The following is a 17,137-nucleotide window of genomic DNA, read 5'->3' on the forward strand; positions in this document are numbered from 1 at the left end:
TGGGCTCCAATGCCCGCCTTTCCACTCCATCACTTCAGACAGATTAATCTCCCTGAACTTCAGTCCTCCCCTCTGAAGTGGGGATATCAGTCCTGCCTGCCACATAGGCAGCCTGAGAGAAAAGAATGAGATCCTGCATTCAGTGAGAATCACAGAGGCCCAGCACACTGAGTGTTCAGCAAATGGTGATTGCTCTTCTGTGGTCTCCCCATGACCCCATCTTCTCGCTGCCCTGGTAACAGGCTGATGCCCTATGCTTGTGCCACTGACTGCTCTGCACCGGTCCCCATGTGGCCTGTCTCTCTACCCACAGTCTGAGTCCCCCGTCCAGCTCACAACTCTGCATTGTGACCCTCCTGCTCCTCCAGGGCGCCTGTCCTTGCAGCTTGTCCCTGCTCTCCACTGGGAGGTCTTCCCTGCATTTTTTTTTTTTGTCTTTTAACAGCTTTATAATAGAATGAGATACAAGTCACAGTCTGTATGATTTATCTGCTTTTTAAAATTTTTTTTTATTTATCTGCTTTTAAAGCATACAGTTCAGTGGCCTTTGGCATATTTGTAAAGTTATATAACCATCACCACAATCCAATTTTTGAAGATTTTCATTATTCCACAAAGGACCCCTGTACCCACATGCTCTCCTGTCCCTCCTCCCCCAGCTCCTGGCAGCCACTACTTTAGTCTCTGTCCAGAGACCTGGCTGCTCTGGACATTATGTAGGAGCAGAATCCTCCAGTGTGGGGTCCTTTATGACTGGCTTCCTTTGGTTACATAGTGTTTTCAGGGGTCATCCTTGTTGTAGCCTGTCCCACTACCATATTCTTTTTTATTGCCAGATAATATTCCATTGTGAGGTAGGCTGCGTTTGATTTGTCCATTCAACAGCTGGTGGACATCTTGGTGATTTCCACTTTGGGGCTTTTATTGACTATGCTGCTTGAATGTTTTGAGGTTTTCTTTAAGATTTTATTTATTTATATGAGAGAGAGAGAGCGCGCGTGCACACAAGCAGCCGAGAGGGAGAAGCAAACTCCCAGCCCGATTCAAGGCTGTATCCCAGGACCCTGGGACCATGACCTGGGCTGAAGGCAGATGCTCAACCAACTGAGCCACCCAGGTGCCCCTGCTTGCACGTTCTTGTACAAGTTTTGGTGCAGACATATTTGACTTCTCTTGGGTATATATCTGGGAGTGCAGTTGTTCCCCTTGAGGCTTTGTCTCAGCATGTATTGCTTTCCCCTCACCCAGCATCACCCCTGGTGTGCTCAAAAGCACCCTTTTCCCCAAGCAAAACTTCCAAGTCTGAGTGAATTTGTCCTTCCTCCGTGGCTGGTCCTCCCACCTCCTCAACCTAGTTCTGTATTCTCTTGTTTCCTTTGCCTCCACTAATTCCCAGACTCAGGTTCCCCTCCTTCTTGCAACCATCGGCGCAGGCTCCTTCTTGAACCTTGGCCTGCCTTCCCCATTTTCTCCCATTCTGGGCCCACTGCACCCTACCACCAAGCCTTCCCTCCTCACCATTACCCGGTTAAGAGTCCCCTGATTTCTGGCCCTTAGGCCTCATGGGCACACAATCTCACCCCAGGTCTCCTTTCCAGATGTAGTTCCTGTCTCTTGGTCCCAGCCCCTACCTCCAGCTGTGTCACACTTGCCTGGTGCTAACTGTCCTAACTGTCCACATTTTCTCTTCCTGGATGCCACTCCCCATCTTCATCTGTTCCACTCCTCTCTGTCCTTCACAGTTAAATTCAAATGCTGCCTCTGACATAAGGCCTTTTAAATTTAATTTACCTGACATTTTTCAAGTGTCTGTAAAAGTGTGTCAAATGAATAATGCTAGAACCTCTCAAACTGGACATATATTTCCCTGCGGGACCTCCCTGAGATGTTCATTGGTGCTGCTCTTTTGTCACTTTCTTCTCCACTTCTGGGTCTTCCAGCCCCACACAGTAGGCTTTTTCATCTAACAGGTACTCAGGATGTATTTCTTCAATCTGTGTGGTGTCCTCACCAAAATGAATCTTTCCCAACCTGCATTGTGCAAATAGTTTTCACATGTATCCTTGCCTTCATTCTTTCACTCATTCAAAAAATGACATTTCTGGAGGCCTGCTATGTGCTCAGTAGTATGCAGCAGGGAATTGCAAGTGAAAGAAGCCACAGTCACCAAGCACGCAGTCCAGAGGAGACAGACACACAAGTACATACTTAGCCATCCTGCGGGGGATGTAGTACGCTATGGGAACACACAGGGGGAGCTGCCTTCCCCTTGGGGAGTCAGCAGAACCATCAGAAATGATATTTGAGAGGTACCTTGCTGGATATGTGAGGATTTGCTCCGTGGTGAAAGCAGAAAGGCACAGGTAACCCACACTGTAAAACCTTGAAGATAGGGGCCACATGAAGCTGTCATTGCCCTCTGCCTGGCAAAGAGCAGGCGCTCAGGCCTCAGCCAGGGAGGATCGTGTCTGGAGAGGCATTTGGAGGGGTGGCTGGCATTTAGGGCTCTGCGGTCCCATGTCCTCTGTCCTAGGTGAGGATTCAGCCTTCTATCTATGACCACAAAGTGCCTGCCCTGGAGGCCTTGATTGGGGTACCAGTATCTCACAGTGAGGGGCCCATCATGCACAAATGGAATGTGGAGATGGTGAGTACTGCCTGGAGGAGGGAAAGACACCCAGGTCCGTGGGAGTGAGCTCATAAAGGGGTACAGATGTGTGGGAAGAGAGTGAGGGTAGATGCATCCTGTTGGGCTCAGTGATTTCTGCACCTGCCAGGAGCCAGTGGGAGTGAACCGGGATGCCATGTATCCATGGAGTGGGGAGGGAGGCCAGATTCCAGCCTTAAGGGGCCAGTGTCCTCTCTCTGCTCTCATTCCATCCCATCATTCCTAGGAGCCTCCTGTGACCTGTTATCGTGAGGATCTGGACAGGCTGCCCAGTGTGGCTGAGGTACTGGCCTGTGGGCTCAGAAGTCAGGGTGGGGCCAGCAGAGTGCAGGTGGGAAGATAGGCCGCTCTGACCCCTGCTCTCTTCATTCTTGGCAGCCTTGTTTGCCCGGGGCCAGATTCCACTGCCCATTTGTCTACAAGGAGGAGATCTTCGTCAAAGTGATCGGGACTATTGAGCTGGTGGAGAAGATTGAGGTAGCACCTGCTGGCAACATAGAGGTTGGGGGGGCCTCAAGGGGTCAGGAGCGAGCATCCCTGCCAGATGGGCTTCCTGCATTCTGTACCACCTGGACGAAAAGCCCTGATATTTACACGGCGGCAGGTGAAAGAGAATCGTGCTCGAAATGTGCAGGGCTGTTTTCACGGGCCTACGGATGGTTCTTGCTGGTTCTCTGTAGGAAAAGTTTCCTTCCAGCTGTGGGGAGTGACCCGTTACGACGCTACAGTAGGGAACTCAGTAGGAGTGGTGCAACCCCCTGGGACCTGTTCTCCGACCTCAGCCGAGGTGGGGTGCTGAAATCAGTGGGTTCTGGTGCTTATTCTCTCTGGCCTGACGTCTCCCCCATACCCCACAGGCCTCCTCCATGGTCAGCCTCTGCAGCTCTCTCTCCGTCTCCTTCAACAGCATCAAGCATTTCCACCTCTATGGCAGCAATGCCTCCATGGCCCAGGTATGGTTTTGCCTCCTCAGAAGCCCCGGGGAGCAGGGGTCAGCAGAGAGGTCTGGGGAACCCCAGGGCAGAGCTAGAAGAGCTAGAGCCAAAAGTGGGAGGGCCTCATGGGAGGTCTGGGCTCTCCAGGAACAAAGAAGGGTACACCCTCTCCCCACGGTCAGAGCAGTCAGCCTTGGTGAAGGCTTTGCTGGATGCCATGAGCTCCCTGCCACTGCTGGTGGGCAAGTAGGCCACAGGGACACCCGTCTGAGACATGTCAGGCAGAGAGCCAGTTTGATGGCATCTCAGCAAAGGGTACCCACCCAATGCCCACCGTGAGCACGAGCTCTAAGCAGAGCAAGTAGCGAGACCACGGAGCCAAGAGGATGGCGAGGCAGGTGGGAGAGCAAGCAGGTCAGAGCAGGAGAAGGGAAGCTGCAGTTAAGAAGCAAGCCCAAGCTGGACTCCGGAAGGCTTTGCATGCTGAGCCGAGATTCTGGCATTTTATTCTGGGACTAAGGGAAGCCATGTAAGGGCTTCCGATGGGTTATGTGCATGTCTCCTAGTTCACTCTGATGGCTGCACACTGGGAGGTGCACTGGAGGGAGACATCTGGGCCAGCCGGGTGGTATCCAGAAGCAGTCCGAACCAGAAACGCAAGACCTAGCCATTCACGAGCATGTCAGAGGTGAAAGCCTGCTCTTTACGTTCCCTTCTCTTTTCCTTCTCCAGGTCGTCATGAAGGTTGACATCATATATGAAAAGGAAATGCTCCATGTCTATGCACTGAGCAGCATTGGGGGGCTGTTGCTGCTCTTGCTGATTTTTGTGGCACTCTACAAGGTGGGAGCTTCTGGGAGCGTGGGGCATGGCTGAGACAACCTGGCTGGGGAAAGGGTTCTGCAGGGGTCAGGGCGGAGAATACTGAGATTGGGGAGCCTTAAAGCTAGAAGGGGCCTCAGCCTCCCCCCTCTTTCAGATAAAGCTCCCCAGGCCCAAAGAGCAAGCAAATCTTTCCCCCTCCCTCCTCCAAGCACTGGCAGAGCCAGGACTGTCTACCTAGGAAGGAAGGGTGCTTCTGCCCATCAAGGGTTGGGTGCTGGGACACAGAGGCCCACACCACAAACATGGTCCCTGCCATAGAGGGCTCACAGTCTAATGGAGGAGGCAGACAGGGCTCCACTCAAGGGCCTGTGTGCTGAAGCCTCACTCAGGCTGGGGCAGTCCAGGAAGGCCTCCCAGAAGAGGAGGCATTTGAGTTGGGGTTTGAAGGAGGAGTAGCCAGATGAAGAATGGTGGAGGGCAGATGTTCCATATGAAAACTAAATACCCCGGAAAAAGACAACACAGAAAATCAGTTTCTTCCCCTTGCACTCCCAGAGGATGGTTACTAACAACCGTTTTCCAGCTTCTAATTTTGTTGTTTAAATATGTGTATATGTAGGGGCACCTGGGTGGTTCAGTCGATTAAGTGTCTGCCTTTGGCTCAGGTCGTGATCCCAGGGTCCTGGGATGGAGCCCCACATCCCACTCCCTACTCAGTAAGGAGTCTGCTTCTCCCTCTCCCTCTGCCTTCTTGCTCTTCCCCCCTGCTTGTGCTCTCTCTCTGCCAAATAAACAAATAAAATCAAAAGAAAGAAAGAAAGAAAGAAAGAAAGAAAGAAAGAAAGAAAGAAAGAAAGAAAGAAAGAAAGAAAGAAAGAAAGAAAGAAAGAAAGAAAGAAAGAAAGAAAAGAAAAAGAAAGAGAGAGAAAGAAAGAAAAAAGAAAAAAAAGAAAAGAAAAGAAAAGAAAAGAAAAGAAAAGAAAGAAAAGAAAAGATGCCTGGATAGGTCAGCGGTTGAGCATCTGCCTTTGGCTCAGGGCATGATCCCAGAGTCCCGAGATCGAGTCCTTCATCAGGCTTCCTGCATGGAGCCTGCTTCTCCTTCTGCCTATGTCTCTGTCTCTCTCTCTCTCTCTCTCTCTGTATCTCTCATGAATGAATGAATGAATAAATAAATAAAACCAATATGGTTTTAAAATAAATAAATAATATATGTGTGAGTATATGTGTGAGCATGAGAGAGAGCAAAGTCAGTGTCTGTGTATATACACATAGAAAATATAAATGGGGGGCACCTGGGTGGCTCAGTCAGTTAAGCATCTGTCTTCAGCTCAGGTCATGATCTCAGGGTCCTGGGATCGAGCCCTGCCTTAGGCTCCCTGCTCAGCGGGCAGTCTGCTTCTCCCTCTCCCTCTGCCTGCCACTCTGCCTACTTGTCCCCTCTCTCTCTCTGTCAAGTAAATAAATTAAATCTTTTAAAAAGAAAGAAAATGTAAATGGAATAATAGCATATATACTGCTTGGGAGCTTGTATTTCCCACTGGATATTCTATATTGATGTCTCTCTAAGCACAATCAGATCCACCCCTTGCCTTTTATTTATTTTTTATTTTTTTTTAAATTTTTATTTATTTATGATAGTCACAGAGAGAGAGAGAGAGAGAGAGAGGCAGAGACATAGGCAGAGGGAGAAGCAGACTCCATGCACACCAGGAGCCCAACGTGGGACTCGATCCCGGGTCTCCAGGATCGCGCCCTGGGCCAAAGGCAGGCGCCAAACCGCTGCACCACCCAGGGTTCCCCACCTCTTGCCTTTTAACCTGCCTGGGTTGCTGCTGTCTGGATGCCCCACCTTTTACTGAAACAAGATCCCAGCTGATAAGTAATTTCCACTTATTTTAAATGGTGACCAAAAAGGCTCTTGGCACCCACATCTTTGCACACTTGTTCAAATCTTCTTTAGAATTAATTCCTAGAGGAACGCCTGGGTAGCTCAGCAGTTTGGCTCCTGCCTTCAGCCCAGGGCGTGATCCTGGGGACCTGGGATCAAGTCCCACATCGGGCTCCCTGCATGGAGCATGCTTCTCCCTCTGCCTGGGTCTCTGCCTCTCTCTCTCTGTGTCTCTGATGAACAAATAAAATCTTTAAAAAAAATTAATTCCTGGAGTTGGAATGGCTGAGCCAAAGTATATATATGTTTAAAAAAAAAAAGTAGACTATGTATGTTCTGAGCTTTCAATGGAGAGTACCTGGCCCATGCCAAGCACTATGTTAAGTGCAAGCTCTTGCTATTTGTTAGTATTACTGGATATTTTCAAACCACCCGCCCCACATATTGGCCCATGACATTTTGATAAACCTAAAGAATTAATTGTTGTTAAATGTACAGCTGTTTATCATAGGAACCAAGTGTGGCAGATACCCTCGCCTCATCCCTGGAGCAGATAACCACGCATGTGCAGCATGAATGACTCATTACCATTCTGAAGGGTGCGCTCATGTTTTGCCGAGGCTGACTGGTCCAGAATATTCCATGGACTTTCTGCTGACTCCATTTTTGTCTTCCTGCAGCTTGGCTTCTTCAAACGGAACCTGAAGGAGAAGATGGAGGCTGTAGAAGCTTCAAATGAAATCCCTAAACAAGACTCTGAGCAGCCAGTGCCCAAGGAGGAGGCTGGGGATCCAGGCTGCCTGGAGCCCCTCCAGGATGGGGAGGCCCAGGATGAAGCTGTCAAAGACTGAGGCCCAGGCCCACGGCAGAGGACCCAGGATGTATGGTGCCATTCTGCCTCTACCTATGTCTCACTGTGCGTCTTCGGGCAAGTCTCTGCCCCCCCACCTAGGCCTCAGTTTCGCTATCTTGAACATGGAGCTCACTCCTGCCTGCCTGCTCTGTGGGCTCATGGTGAGGATCTATGAGGGATGGTCCAGGAAGGGTATGTACGTGAGGGCTTGTAATTATCAGCTGGTTCTGGCTTCCCCTGGTCCTTCTTAGTATCCTCCCATGGAAGAGAACATCTGATCTAAATTTGGAAAAACTGTCATCTCAGGACCTAGTGACACTTGCAGCCCTCACACCCATCTGCCCTTGGATGTCCCCAGATGCCTCAGACTCTCAGAACCTTGCCCTTCACTCTCTCCTGCCTGGAGTCCAGTCAGCTTTCCATCTGCTGCCAGAGAGCAAATCTGATCTGTGTCACGACATTGCTGCTGCAGACCCCTTGCTCTGTGGCTAAAGACCAAGTTCCTTAATACGACTTCCAAAATCTGCAAAATATCCTTAACATGCCAGTGCAGTACTGGGTCCCCATGGCCTTCCTGGCCTCCTCCAGAGACTCCCAGCCTCCCTTTCGAAGCTCCAGTTACACCAACCTTTCTCACTAGCCAAGCCCCCTTCTGTCCTACTGCCTTCATCCAGACTGCTCCCTCTGCCTGGAACATTCCTCCCCAGCCCTTTCCCTGGCTGGCTCTCACTCAGACTTCAGATCTCAGTTCACTTGGAACTTCCTCAGGGCTGCCCTCAACCCCGCCCCAAGCGGGTTTTCATAGCACACATGCCTACACTAGCCTGCACTTCCCCTCACAGTACAGATCATGGTTGTTACTCAATATTCATCTCTCAAATCCAACCATAGTTCCACGGGGGTAGGGACCATACCTGCTATGTTCACCTTGGTGATATCACAGAGCCAGACACAGTGGGTGCTTGATACAATTTCTTTTTTTTTTAAGATTTTATTTATTTATTCATGAGAGACACGGAGAGAGAGGCAGAGACACAGGCAGAGGGAGAAGCAGGCTCCATGCAGGGAACCCGATGCCGGACTTGATCCCGGGACTCCAGGATCACACCCTGGGCCGAAGGCTGGCGCTAAACCACTGAGCCACCCAGGGATCCCACTTGATTCAATTTCACTGAACTAGTGAGGGTGCCTATGGGAAGTTCCAGAAAACGTTTGGATGGGCCCATGGCATCTCCACCCTTCAAGGCTCTGTCTTCCCCCAGGCTCCTGCCTCCTTCCTTTGTAGCCCCTACTGGGACTCCCCAAATCCCATCATGGCCCCAGGCTGGGAGGCAGTGAGCTCAAGATGTGGGACACGTCTGTCTACTCCCCTCCCTTCACTACCCCCCCACCTCCTGCCCCGGCTCCCAGTGCTAAGCAGAGCACCTGACTATGTCTACTGATAAATATGAAGTTTGTAAGCTGGTGCCACATCTCGGCCTGGCTCAATTAAACATTTCCTTCTCACCCTTTCTCTAAGTGGGACCCAGTCAGCTGTATTTTCTTTTCATTTCTTTCCCTTTCTTTCCTTTCCTTTTCTTTTCTTTTTTCTTTCTTTTCTTTTTTCTTTTCTTTTCTTTTTTATGACAACCATTTAGAGACTAACCTGCATGAGGCATTGACAATTCATTCAGGCGTGAGAATAGACCCTTCTCGGGCTTTTTTTTTTTTTTTTTTTAAGCAGCAATTGGTGAGGCTTGATCCTGAGGCCCCCCCCCCCCCCACCTTTAGGAGGACAGAGCAGGCTTGTTGCTGCTGCCCTCTTGTGGTCAGTAGGACCCCAGAGCTGGGCACAGCTCTCTCCTCTCTCCTCCTTCCCTCCCCCACTCCTTCAACCCTCTCCCCAGGGAATATGGAGTCACTCTCAGGACAGCTCTGGGCTCAGCACTGAGAGCTGAGAAATAGCTTTTGACCTCCCAAGGCTCCCTTCTGCCTACAGGGAGTAAGAGAATGTTCTCAAGCCTGGCACTCAAGGCCCAGAACAGTATTTTAAAACCTGCCAACCTCTTCAACCTCATCAACCCCCTGCTGGCCTGAGCCACCCAGGGGCACCTGGTGTTAGGGCCTGTTCTGTGCCCTGAGGGCAGGATGATGAACAAGACAGACAAGTCCTTGCCCTCAGGAAGCACCACCCCAATGAGAAAACAGAGTGAAAAGGTAGACCTGTGATTCTAGGCGGTGAGGGGATTGTGAAGAAGATAAAACAGGATAACGAGTTAGTGAGGGTCCTCCTACATGAGTGATGCTCTGTGACACACACACAGAGTGAATGTTTTCATCAGGGTTGGAAGCAAAACACAGAAAATCTGGGAGGTTCATTTCAGAACAGTCCTGCCCTCATCATGCCCAGAAATCTATATCCCGACTCCCTTAACAGCACCCATCCTCAAACACCTGCCTCTCTGTCTTTGCACATGCTGTTCCTCTTGCCAGCCCATCTAGTTCTACCTTGTTCTATCCTTTAAAATCTTCCAACTTGGGCAGCCCGGGTGGCTCAGCGGTTTAGCACCGCTTTCGGCCCAGGTTGTGATCCTGGAGACCCGGGAGGGATCGAGTCCCACGTCTCGGGTTCCCTGCAGGGAGCCTGCTTCTCCCTCTGCCTGTGTCTCTGCCTCCCTCTCTCTCTCTCTCTCTCTCTCTCTCTCTCTCTCTCTCTCTGTGTGTGTGTGTGTGTGTGTCTCACGAATAAATAAAAAAAATCTTCCTACTGCAGGGGCACCTGGGTGGCTCAGTCAGCTAAGCATCTGCCTTCACCTCAGGTCATGATCCAGAGTCTTGGGATGATGGGGATGGAGCCCCAGGTCCCAGCGGGGAGCCTGCTTCTCCCTCTCCCTCTGCCCCTCCCCCTGCTTGTGGGCTCGCTCTCTGCATTAAATAAATAAATAAAATCTTAAAAAAAAGAAAAATTTAAAACATACCAACACCCAAGGCCACATTCCCTACAAGTGGTCAGAATGATGACATGTTATCACAGGCCATGTAGCCTCTGGAAGACACCATACCCATGGCACAAAGTGAAAAAGTAAGTAACAGTATCCTTGGGAGAATAGTCAAACCTAATCAGTCGTAGGTTTGAGTTCAGGCTCTCTTGCCCCATAGCTGTGCCATGTAGGGCCATTACTATCTTCTCTGGGATTCATTTATTCGTCTGTAAAATGGGAATACTAACTGTATATCCCTCAGAGCTGTTGTGAGGAAAACACTTGCAAACTGTCTAGAAATGTTGCCAGCACATCTGTGCTTAATAAAGGTGGTGGATAGAAATGGCTTAGTTGTGGGGTGCCTGACTGGCTCAGTCAGTGAAGCATGCGATTCTTGATCTCAGGGTCATGAGTTCAGTACCCACACTGGGCATAGAGATTACTTTTTAAAAGATGGTTTAGTTGTGCAGGATGGTGTGGTAAAAATAGCATGCTGGACTGAAAGTCAGGAAACCTGGCACTGGCATCCTAGTTCTTCACTGCGACCTTGAGAAAGATGTGTGCCCTTCCTGGGCTTTGATCTGCCCCACCTGGGATCTACAGGTACCACAGGAGCTGCCATACAGAAGAAAAGGGTGGGAGCTGAGCCCCACCACTGTCACTTGATCTGCTTTTATATACTATGATTCATAAGCAGCATACAGGCTACTTTATCAATTAAGTACTACATGCACTGTGCTTTCAATGGCCTACAAACATGTTTGGGAGCTGGAGGGAAAAATCAACTCCAAAGAATGAAAATCAAATTGTATAATTGAAATAAATGTTAAACTGGGACGCCTGGGGCAGCCCCGGTGGCCCAGCGGTTTAGCGCCGCCTGCAGCCCAGGGCGTGATGCTGGAAACCCAGGATCAAGTCCCACATCAGGCTCTCTGTATGGTGCCTGCTTCTCCCTCTGCCTGTGTCTCTGCCTCTCTCTCTCTGTGCGTGTGTCTCTATGAATAAATAAATAAATAAAATCTTAAAAAAAAAACCTGGGATGCCTGGTTGGCTCAGTGGTTGAGCGTCTGCCTTCAGCTCAGGGCATGATCCTGGGGTCTCAGGATCGAGTCCCGCATCGGGCTCCCTGCACAGAGCCTGCTTTTCCCTTGGCCTCTGTCTCTCCCTCCCTCTGTGTGTGTGTCTCTCATGAATAAATACATAAAATCTTTTTTAAAAAAGAAAGAAATGTTAAACCAACAGATATGTCAGGTAGTCAAATGCAGTCCTATTTAACATAAGTACTCACATATATGAACTACGTAAATGCGGGAGGTGGAGTATTTTAATATTTGAAATTATGTGTGATTGGGTGTCTGTACAAAAATGTGCAAAAAGTTTACAAAGGTCTTTAAATACTTTAAAATACTTGAAAAATAATGATCTACTTCCAAAAATAATTAAAACTTTAGGGGATCCCTGGGTGGCTCAGCGGTTTGGCGCCTGCCTTTGGCCTAGGGCGCGATCCTGGAGTCCCGGGATCAAGTCCCACATCGCGCTCCCAACATGGAACCTGCTTCTCCCTCTGCCTGTGTCTCTGCCTCCCCCACTCTCTCTCTCTATCATTAATAAATAAATAAATCTTAAAAAAAAAAACTAAAAAACACCAAACACAACCAAACTGTTGAACTACGTGATCTCTAAGGCTCCTTCTGGAGTGTGCAGAACGTAAGAGGCTGGGTTGAAATGTCCTTGAGAAGTTATTCTGCTCTTGACAACTTATAAGGCCCTAAGGATAGGTGCGGGGCTGGGGGTGATGTGAGGATCTGAAGCCCAAGAGCCAGTGTAGAGCACGATTCCCCACCTGCCTGTGTGGCTGAGCCGCTGGGGCTGATGAGCCAGAGAGATGTGGTCTGAATTTCTCACCTGCCTCTTATCCACAGAGCAACTTCCAGCAGGTCAGAGCTCTGTGAACTCATTTTTCCTTATCCATGAAACTGAGAAAAATCTTTGCAGGGCAATCAGGCCCTTACAGGCATTCATCTCAAGACATTCCTGGCAGCTGGGTGATTCCCCAGGGTGTGGCCTGTCCTACTCAGCTAAGGTCAAGGCAGGCCACATCCCAGGATCCAGAGACTCGCAGCTGGCACCGACTCTCCATTCTTTTCCGAAAGCCAAGTATTAGGAGGGCTGAGGCTCAGACATGAAAGAAAAGTAAGATAAAGGCGTGTGTGTGTGTGTGTGTGTGTGCTGGGTGATCCCAATAGGTCCAGGAGTCCTAAAAAAAAGTGGCAGAGCTGTGACAAATCAGGCCCAGCCTGGTGGGTGGGTCTTAAAAGCTAGAGCTATCTAATCCTCACACTGGGTCCCATATGCGCCCCCTACAGGTAGGGCCCAGACCGCAGGTAGTCTCTGGTTCTGGTCACTCAGGGTCTGCACCAAGTGATGGCCATGAAGGTTCCACAGGCGAGAGGAGGACAGCACAGCTAGATACTGGGAGCCAGAGAGGTAGGACACAGGCTCTACACCCAGATATGAGTGCAAGGTCTGTTCTCTGGCCCAAGGACAGAACCTCTGTGTTTGGTAGAAGGGATATCCCACAAAGTCGAAGGCTTTCTCACACCTCCCACACTGAGCTCCCTGTGTGTTTGTGCAGGATTCAAAGCAGGAGACATAACTTGGAAATATATGTGCAGATAATGTCTCCTGAGCATCGAATTGTAAGATTCCGAGGAAACCTGGAACACGGAGGGCTTCCAGAGAGAGCCCTATGGCTTTGCTGGCTGTAGTTACCACTGCATGTCTCCCACTGGCCAGGGCACTGTCCATGCACACATTTTAAGGACAAGTCTCTTTTACCACATAAAGGTTTTTATTGAACTCAAATTCAAGGGCTCCAAAGCCTGAGGAAGACAAGGGAGGCTGGAGTTTGCACTGAGGCCCAAGCCCCACCCCAGGGCCCCACTCCCCACCCCACCTACCCTCACCCCTTCCTGACTCAACCAGGGTCTCAGTAGCTACCAATCTAAGCTACCCACTCTAATTAAGTAACCCTCCCCCCTCCCCCCACCCCCACCTAGAGCTTTGCCAAGCCAGGCACCCACCAAGGGGCATGCTACTGCTGAGGCCAGCTCTCCACTGACCTCTTTTCTGGATCTCTCCCAGAGCCTCCCACTGCCTGCTTGGCCTCTCTCCAACCCCTCATAGCCCATTTCCCAGAAGTCTCCAGGGCACGTAACTTCCTCCACCCTGGCCCTCAACTCTTCCATCCTCCCCCAGCTTTTCCACTATTCCCTCTAAAGGTTTCTCAGCTCCCTGGCCCGTTTCTCCTGCCCATCACCTCCCCACCCCTGGCAGGGCCCCAGGTCAGCGCCGGCCGGCTGCGTGGGTCCGCTGGTGGCGGATGAGGTCGGAGCTCTGTGAGAAGGCTTTTCCACAGTCATCGCACTTGTAGGGCCGCTCCCCGCTGTGCACCCGGTGGTGCTGCAGCAGTGTGGAGGAGCGGCAGAAGCCCTTGCCGCACACAGCGCACCGGTAGGGCCGCTCGCCTGTGTGGGAGCGCTGGTGCTGAATCAGCGTGGAGGAGCGGTTGAAGGTCTTGCCACAGTCGGGGCAGCTGTAGGTGCGGCCTGGCAGGTGGGTGCGGGCATGGATGGCCAGCACAGAGCTCTGGCCAAAGCGCTTGCCGCACTCAGGGCACTTGAAGGGCTTCTCACGGGCGTGGCTGCGGGCATGGGGGATAAGTGCCGAGCGCTGCGAGAAGCTCTTGCCACAGATGCCACAGCTGAAGGGCCTCTGCCCGGTGTGCACCCTCTGGTGACTACGGAGGGAAGAGTTCTGGCTGTAGCACTTGCCGCACTCGGGGCAGCTGTAGGGCCGCTCGTGGCTGTGGGTGCGCTGGTGCCGCAGGAGGTAGGAGCTGTCACCAAAGGCCTTGCCACAGTGCGGGCACTTGTAGGGCTTCTGACCAGAGTGGGTGCGCTGGTGGCGAAGCAGGTAAGAGCTGTCGGCGAAGGCCTTGCCACAACGAGGACACTTGTAGGGCCGCTCGCCCGTGTGGGTGCGCTGGTGTTTGATGAGGTCAGAGCTCTGGGAGAAGGCCTTGCTACAGACCTCACATTTATAGGGCTTCTCACCCGTATGGATGCGCTGGTGCTGGATCAGGGTGGAGCCCCGCCCGAAGCTCTTCCCACAGATGCCACAGATATTAGGCCGAGGGCCCTGCCCACCCCTGGCCCGGCCACCCCGCCGACCTGGACCCCGAAGGGCCCCTGTCAGGCCCAGGGGATTTTGGAGCATCTCAAACTGGGGTGTAGCCAGCAGGGTCCCTGTGGGCATCTCAAAAGGTGGCCCTAGGGGCAGACCCCCCGTGGGCTGCTCCCCAAACCCCTGGGTGAAGGAGTCCAAGGGGTGGACTCCCAAGGGGATGCTCAAAGGACTCTTTTCTTCAGGATTCAGAAGCATCTCTGCACCTTCCTCAAATTTGGAACTTTGAGCTTCAAATTCAGGGCTTTGGGTTTTGAACTCAGAATTCTGGGGATCATATCCTGGGCTCTGGGATTCATACCCAGGGCTCCGGGGTTCATACCCAGGGCTTTTGGGTTCATAACCAGGGCTCTTGGGTTCATAACCAGGGCTCCTGGGTTCATAGCCAGGGCTTTGGGGCTCATACCTAGGACTTTGGGGTTCAAACTCAGGGCTCTGAGAATCTGAGTCAGGACTTCTGGGTGCAAATTCAGGGCTTGGGGGCACAAACCCAGGGCTTCGGGATTCAAACCCTGGGCTTTCCGGCTCAAACCTGGGGCTTTGGGATTCAAACCCGGGGCTTTGTGGCTCAAACCCAGGGCTCTGGGGATCCAACCCAAAGGGTATCTCTTCGACCTCATAGTCCCCAGTGCCTTCTTGTTGAGACATTTCTTCTTCCTCATTCTCACTCATGTTGCCTGCAGGATCAGAGAGTTACAGAAAACCCAGATTGTGTGCGGTCTGGAAGGTCATTTGGTCCCACTAGTTGCCACAAGCCTCTCCCTCCTCCAACAGGGTCGCTGGCCCTAGAGCAGGTGCTGAAATTCCCACCTCCCCCTCCGCCGACCTGGGACGTCCAGTTCCCGCCCCCGCCTCCACGTCCCAGGTGTCCAAGCCCCCCACCCCGGCTCCCTTCCCCTCCCACGGCCCACAGCTCCCCCTCCCGCCCCCCGGCACGCTCCTCGGAGAGGCGCTCCCTCCCTCACCTTTGAGGGACCCTTCGGGGCTCCCCAGTTCGTCAGGACTTTGCACATCCCCGGGCTCGAGGCCCCACGGCGACGCCTCCCGTTCCATCCCCGCCGGCTCCCAGTGCGGCGGCGGCGGCGATGGCGGACGATCCTGCGACCAGGCCTGAGTGCCCTGAGACCCGGGCCCTCGCCTCCCGCCTGCTCAGCGCCGCCCAGGGGACCCGGCTGCCCAGCCCGGGCCCCTGAGGCCGGACGTCTTGACCCTGGGCCTCTCCGGCCGGCTGGGCCCCTCCCCTACCCACGGCCCCGCCCCCACCCACAAGGTCTCGCCTTGCCCTGGGGCCCTCCAAGGTCCCGTGCGTCGTGGCCTCGGAGGTGAGGGTCTTCACGACTCGCCCTGCCGCCCCCGGATGCCGCTCCCCGACCGCGACCCCGCCGTCTGGCCCCCCAGCCCGGGCTGGGCTGCGGCTATCCGACCCCCTCCTCCCCCCGCACAGGAAGTGTCCGTCCGCGGCCAGTTTCCCCCGCTGGCTAGCGCCACGGCCTCTCTAGGAGCGGCTGGAGGTGGAAACTCGTTGGCATTAACCCTGGGCTGGATGGCCCCGGCGTTCAGGTGGGGGAGGACGGGGCGCCCTGGAGCCGGCAGAAAAGGCTGGGGTAGTTTGTGTGCTATGTCCTAGGTCTCCATCCTCCAGGAGCCTATCTATCCGTCACCCGGGCCCTGCGTCCGTCAGTGCCTGTGGCCAAGGGCGAGGCGACAATCGAGACCAAGGTCAGCGAGAAGGAGCGACGCTTCCCGGCGCCAGCGGGGGCGGTGTCTAGCTCCCTTCCCCTCCTGGGCCTGGGGGTCAGCTCCGGCCGTGCCTCGGGAACCCGGACCGACCCCCCGCCTTGAGCTCCTGAGCCAGGGACTCCCACCCTGCCACCCCGAACTCTACTCCTCCGCACCGGCGCGCCCACCCCGACTCCTCCTGTCCCCCTCCCCTCTCTGCTCCTCCTAATCTCCACCCTACCGGCTCCTGGAGGGCTAGGATCGTTGCCAAGGAAACAGCCCCGCCTCCAGTTTCCAGAAGCACCACCCCTACCTCCCTGGGAGTGCGGCGATTGGCCGGGGAAGCTCGTGCTCTCATCGTCCCGCCTCCTAGCGCTATTCACCAACTGGTAGGCGTGAAGGGTCGCCAGGGAACGCCAGGCACCTTTCTGATTGGCTGGAGGGGGACCACCTACCCCAGTGGTCAGAAGTGCCCGCCGAGAGCTGAGAGGGAGGCGCCTAGCGCCTCCCTTTCAGTCGTCGGGCTGGTGCTTTCAGAACTTTTCCCGCCCCCATTTACCTTTCATTACGTCTTATCTCTCTGAAGAAAGCCAAGGGATCTGGAGACAGACAACCTTCTCCCCAGGTCTTCCGCATACTTCCTTTCCCAGCACTTTCCTTTCTCCCACGGGTTCCTGGTGCTGAAGGGGCCAGTCGGCGGATGCTCCCGCAGAGGGGAGGGCTGCTTTCTTTTCTATTACCTGCCTATCCCTTCCACCTTCCCTGAGATGGGAGCCTTAGTCCCAGGTTCCTGGATTTTCTCACAAAGAGGCAGGGATCCTATGGGAGTTACTTCCAGGTGAGGGTGGTGGAGTTCAGGAGAAGTAGAAAACCATCTGGCCTTTAAGGGAGCTAAGAACTCTCCAGCCCTGACTTGGACAGAAACTTGAGAAGGGAACCTGAGGAACACTGCCCTTGGTGGAGCTTTGAATCAAAGGAAGAGTGATTCTGGAAAGATAATTCTTGTGCCCCTACCCCCACCCCCTTTTAGGCCCTTGCTTC

General features: G+C 52.9%; 2 protein-coding genes across 3 annotated transcripts in view; one reads left to right on the forward strand and one right to left on the reverse strand.

Annotated features, from left to right (window-relative positions):
- ITGAL (integrin subunit alpha L) overlaps positions 1-11,591 on the forward strand; it is a 52,295-nt gene extending 40,704 nt beyond the window's left edge. For both annotated transcript variants that reach the window (XM_055341188.1, XM_055341189.1), the window contains 6 exons: positions 2,534-2,647; positions 2,895-2,951; positions 3,047-3,145; positions 3,526-3,621; positions 4,336-4,446; positions 7,000-11,591. In XM_055341188.1, the coding sequence (XP_055197163.1) occupies positions 2,534-2,647; positions 2,895-2,951; positions 3,047-3,145; positions 3,526-3,621; positions 4,336-4,446; positions 7,000-7,170 (648 nt within the window). In that variant the 3' untranslated portion in view covers positions 7,171-11,591. The remainder of the gene's footprint in view (positions 1-2,533; positions 2,648-2,894; positions 2,952-3,046; positions 3,146-3,525; positions 3,622-4,335; positions 4,447-6,999) is intronic.
- A 1,597-nt stretch (positions 11,592-13,188) lies between these two features.
- Positions 13,189-17,094, reverse strand: ZNF768 (zinc finger protein 768). Its single transcript, XM_055340419.1, has 2 exons — positions 15,343-17,094; positions 13,189-15,054 (listed from the first exon to the last, which is right to left on the reverse strand). The coding sequence occupies exons 1-2, from the start codon at positions 15,428-15,430 to the stop codon at positions 13,478-13,480; spliced, it is 1,665 nt and encodes a 554-aa protein (XP_055196394.1). The 5' UTR covers positions 15,431-17,094; the 3' UTR covers positions 13,189-13,477.
- Between the last annotated feature and the right edge of the window lie 43 nt (positions 17,095-17,137).

This window comes from Nyctereutes procyonoides, unplaced genomic scaffold (assembly GCF_905146905.1).
Source record: "Nyctereutes procyonoides isolate TBG_1078 unplaced genomic scaffold, NYPRO_anot_genome, whole genome shotgun sequence".
Lineage (NCBI taxonomy): Eukaryota > Metazoa > Chordata > Mammalia > Carnivora > Canidae > Nyctereutes > Nyctereutes procyonoides.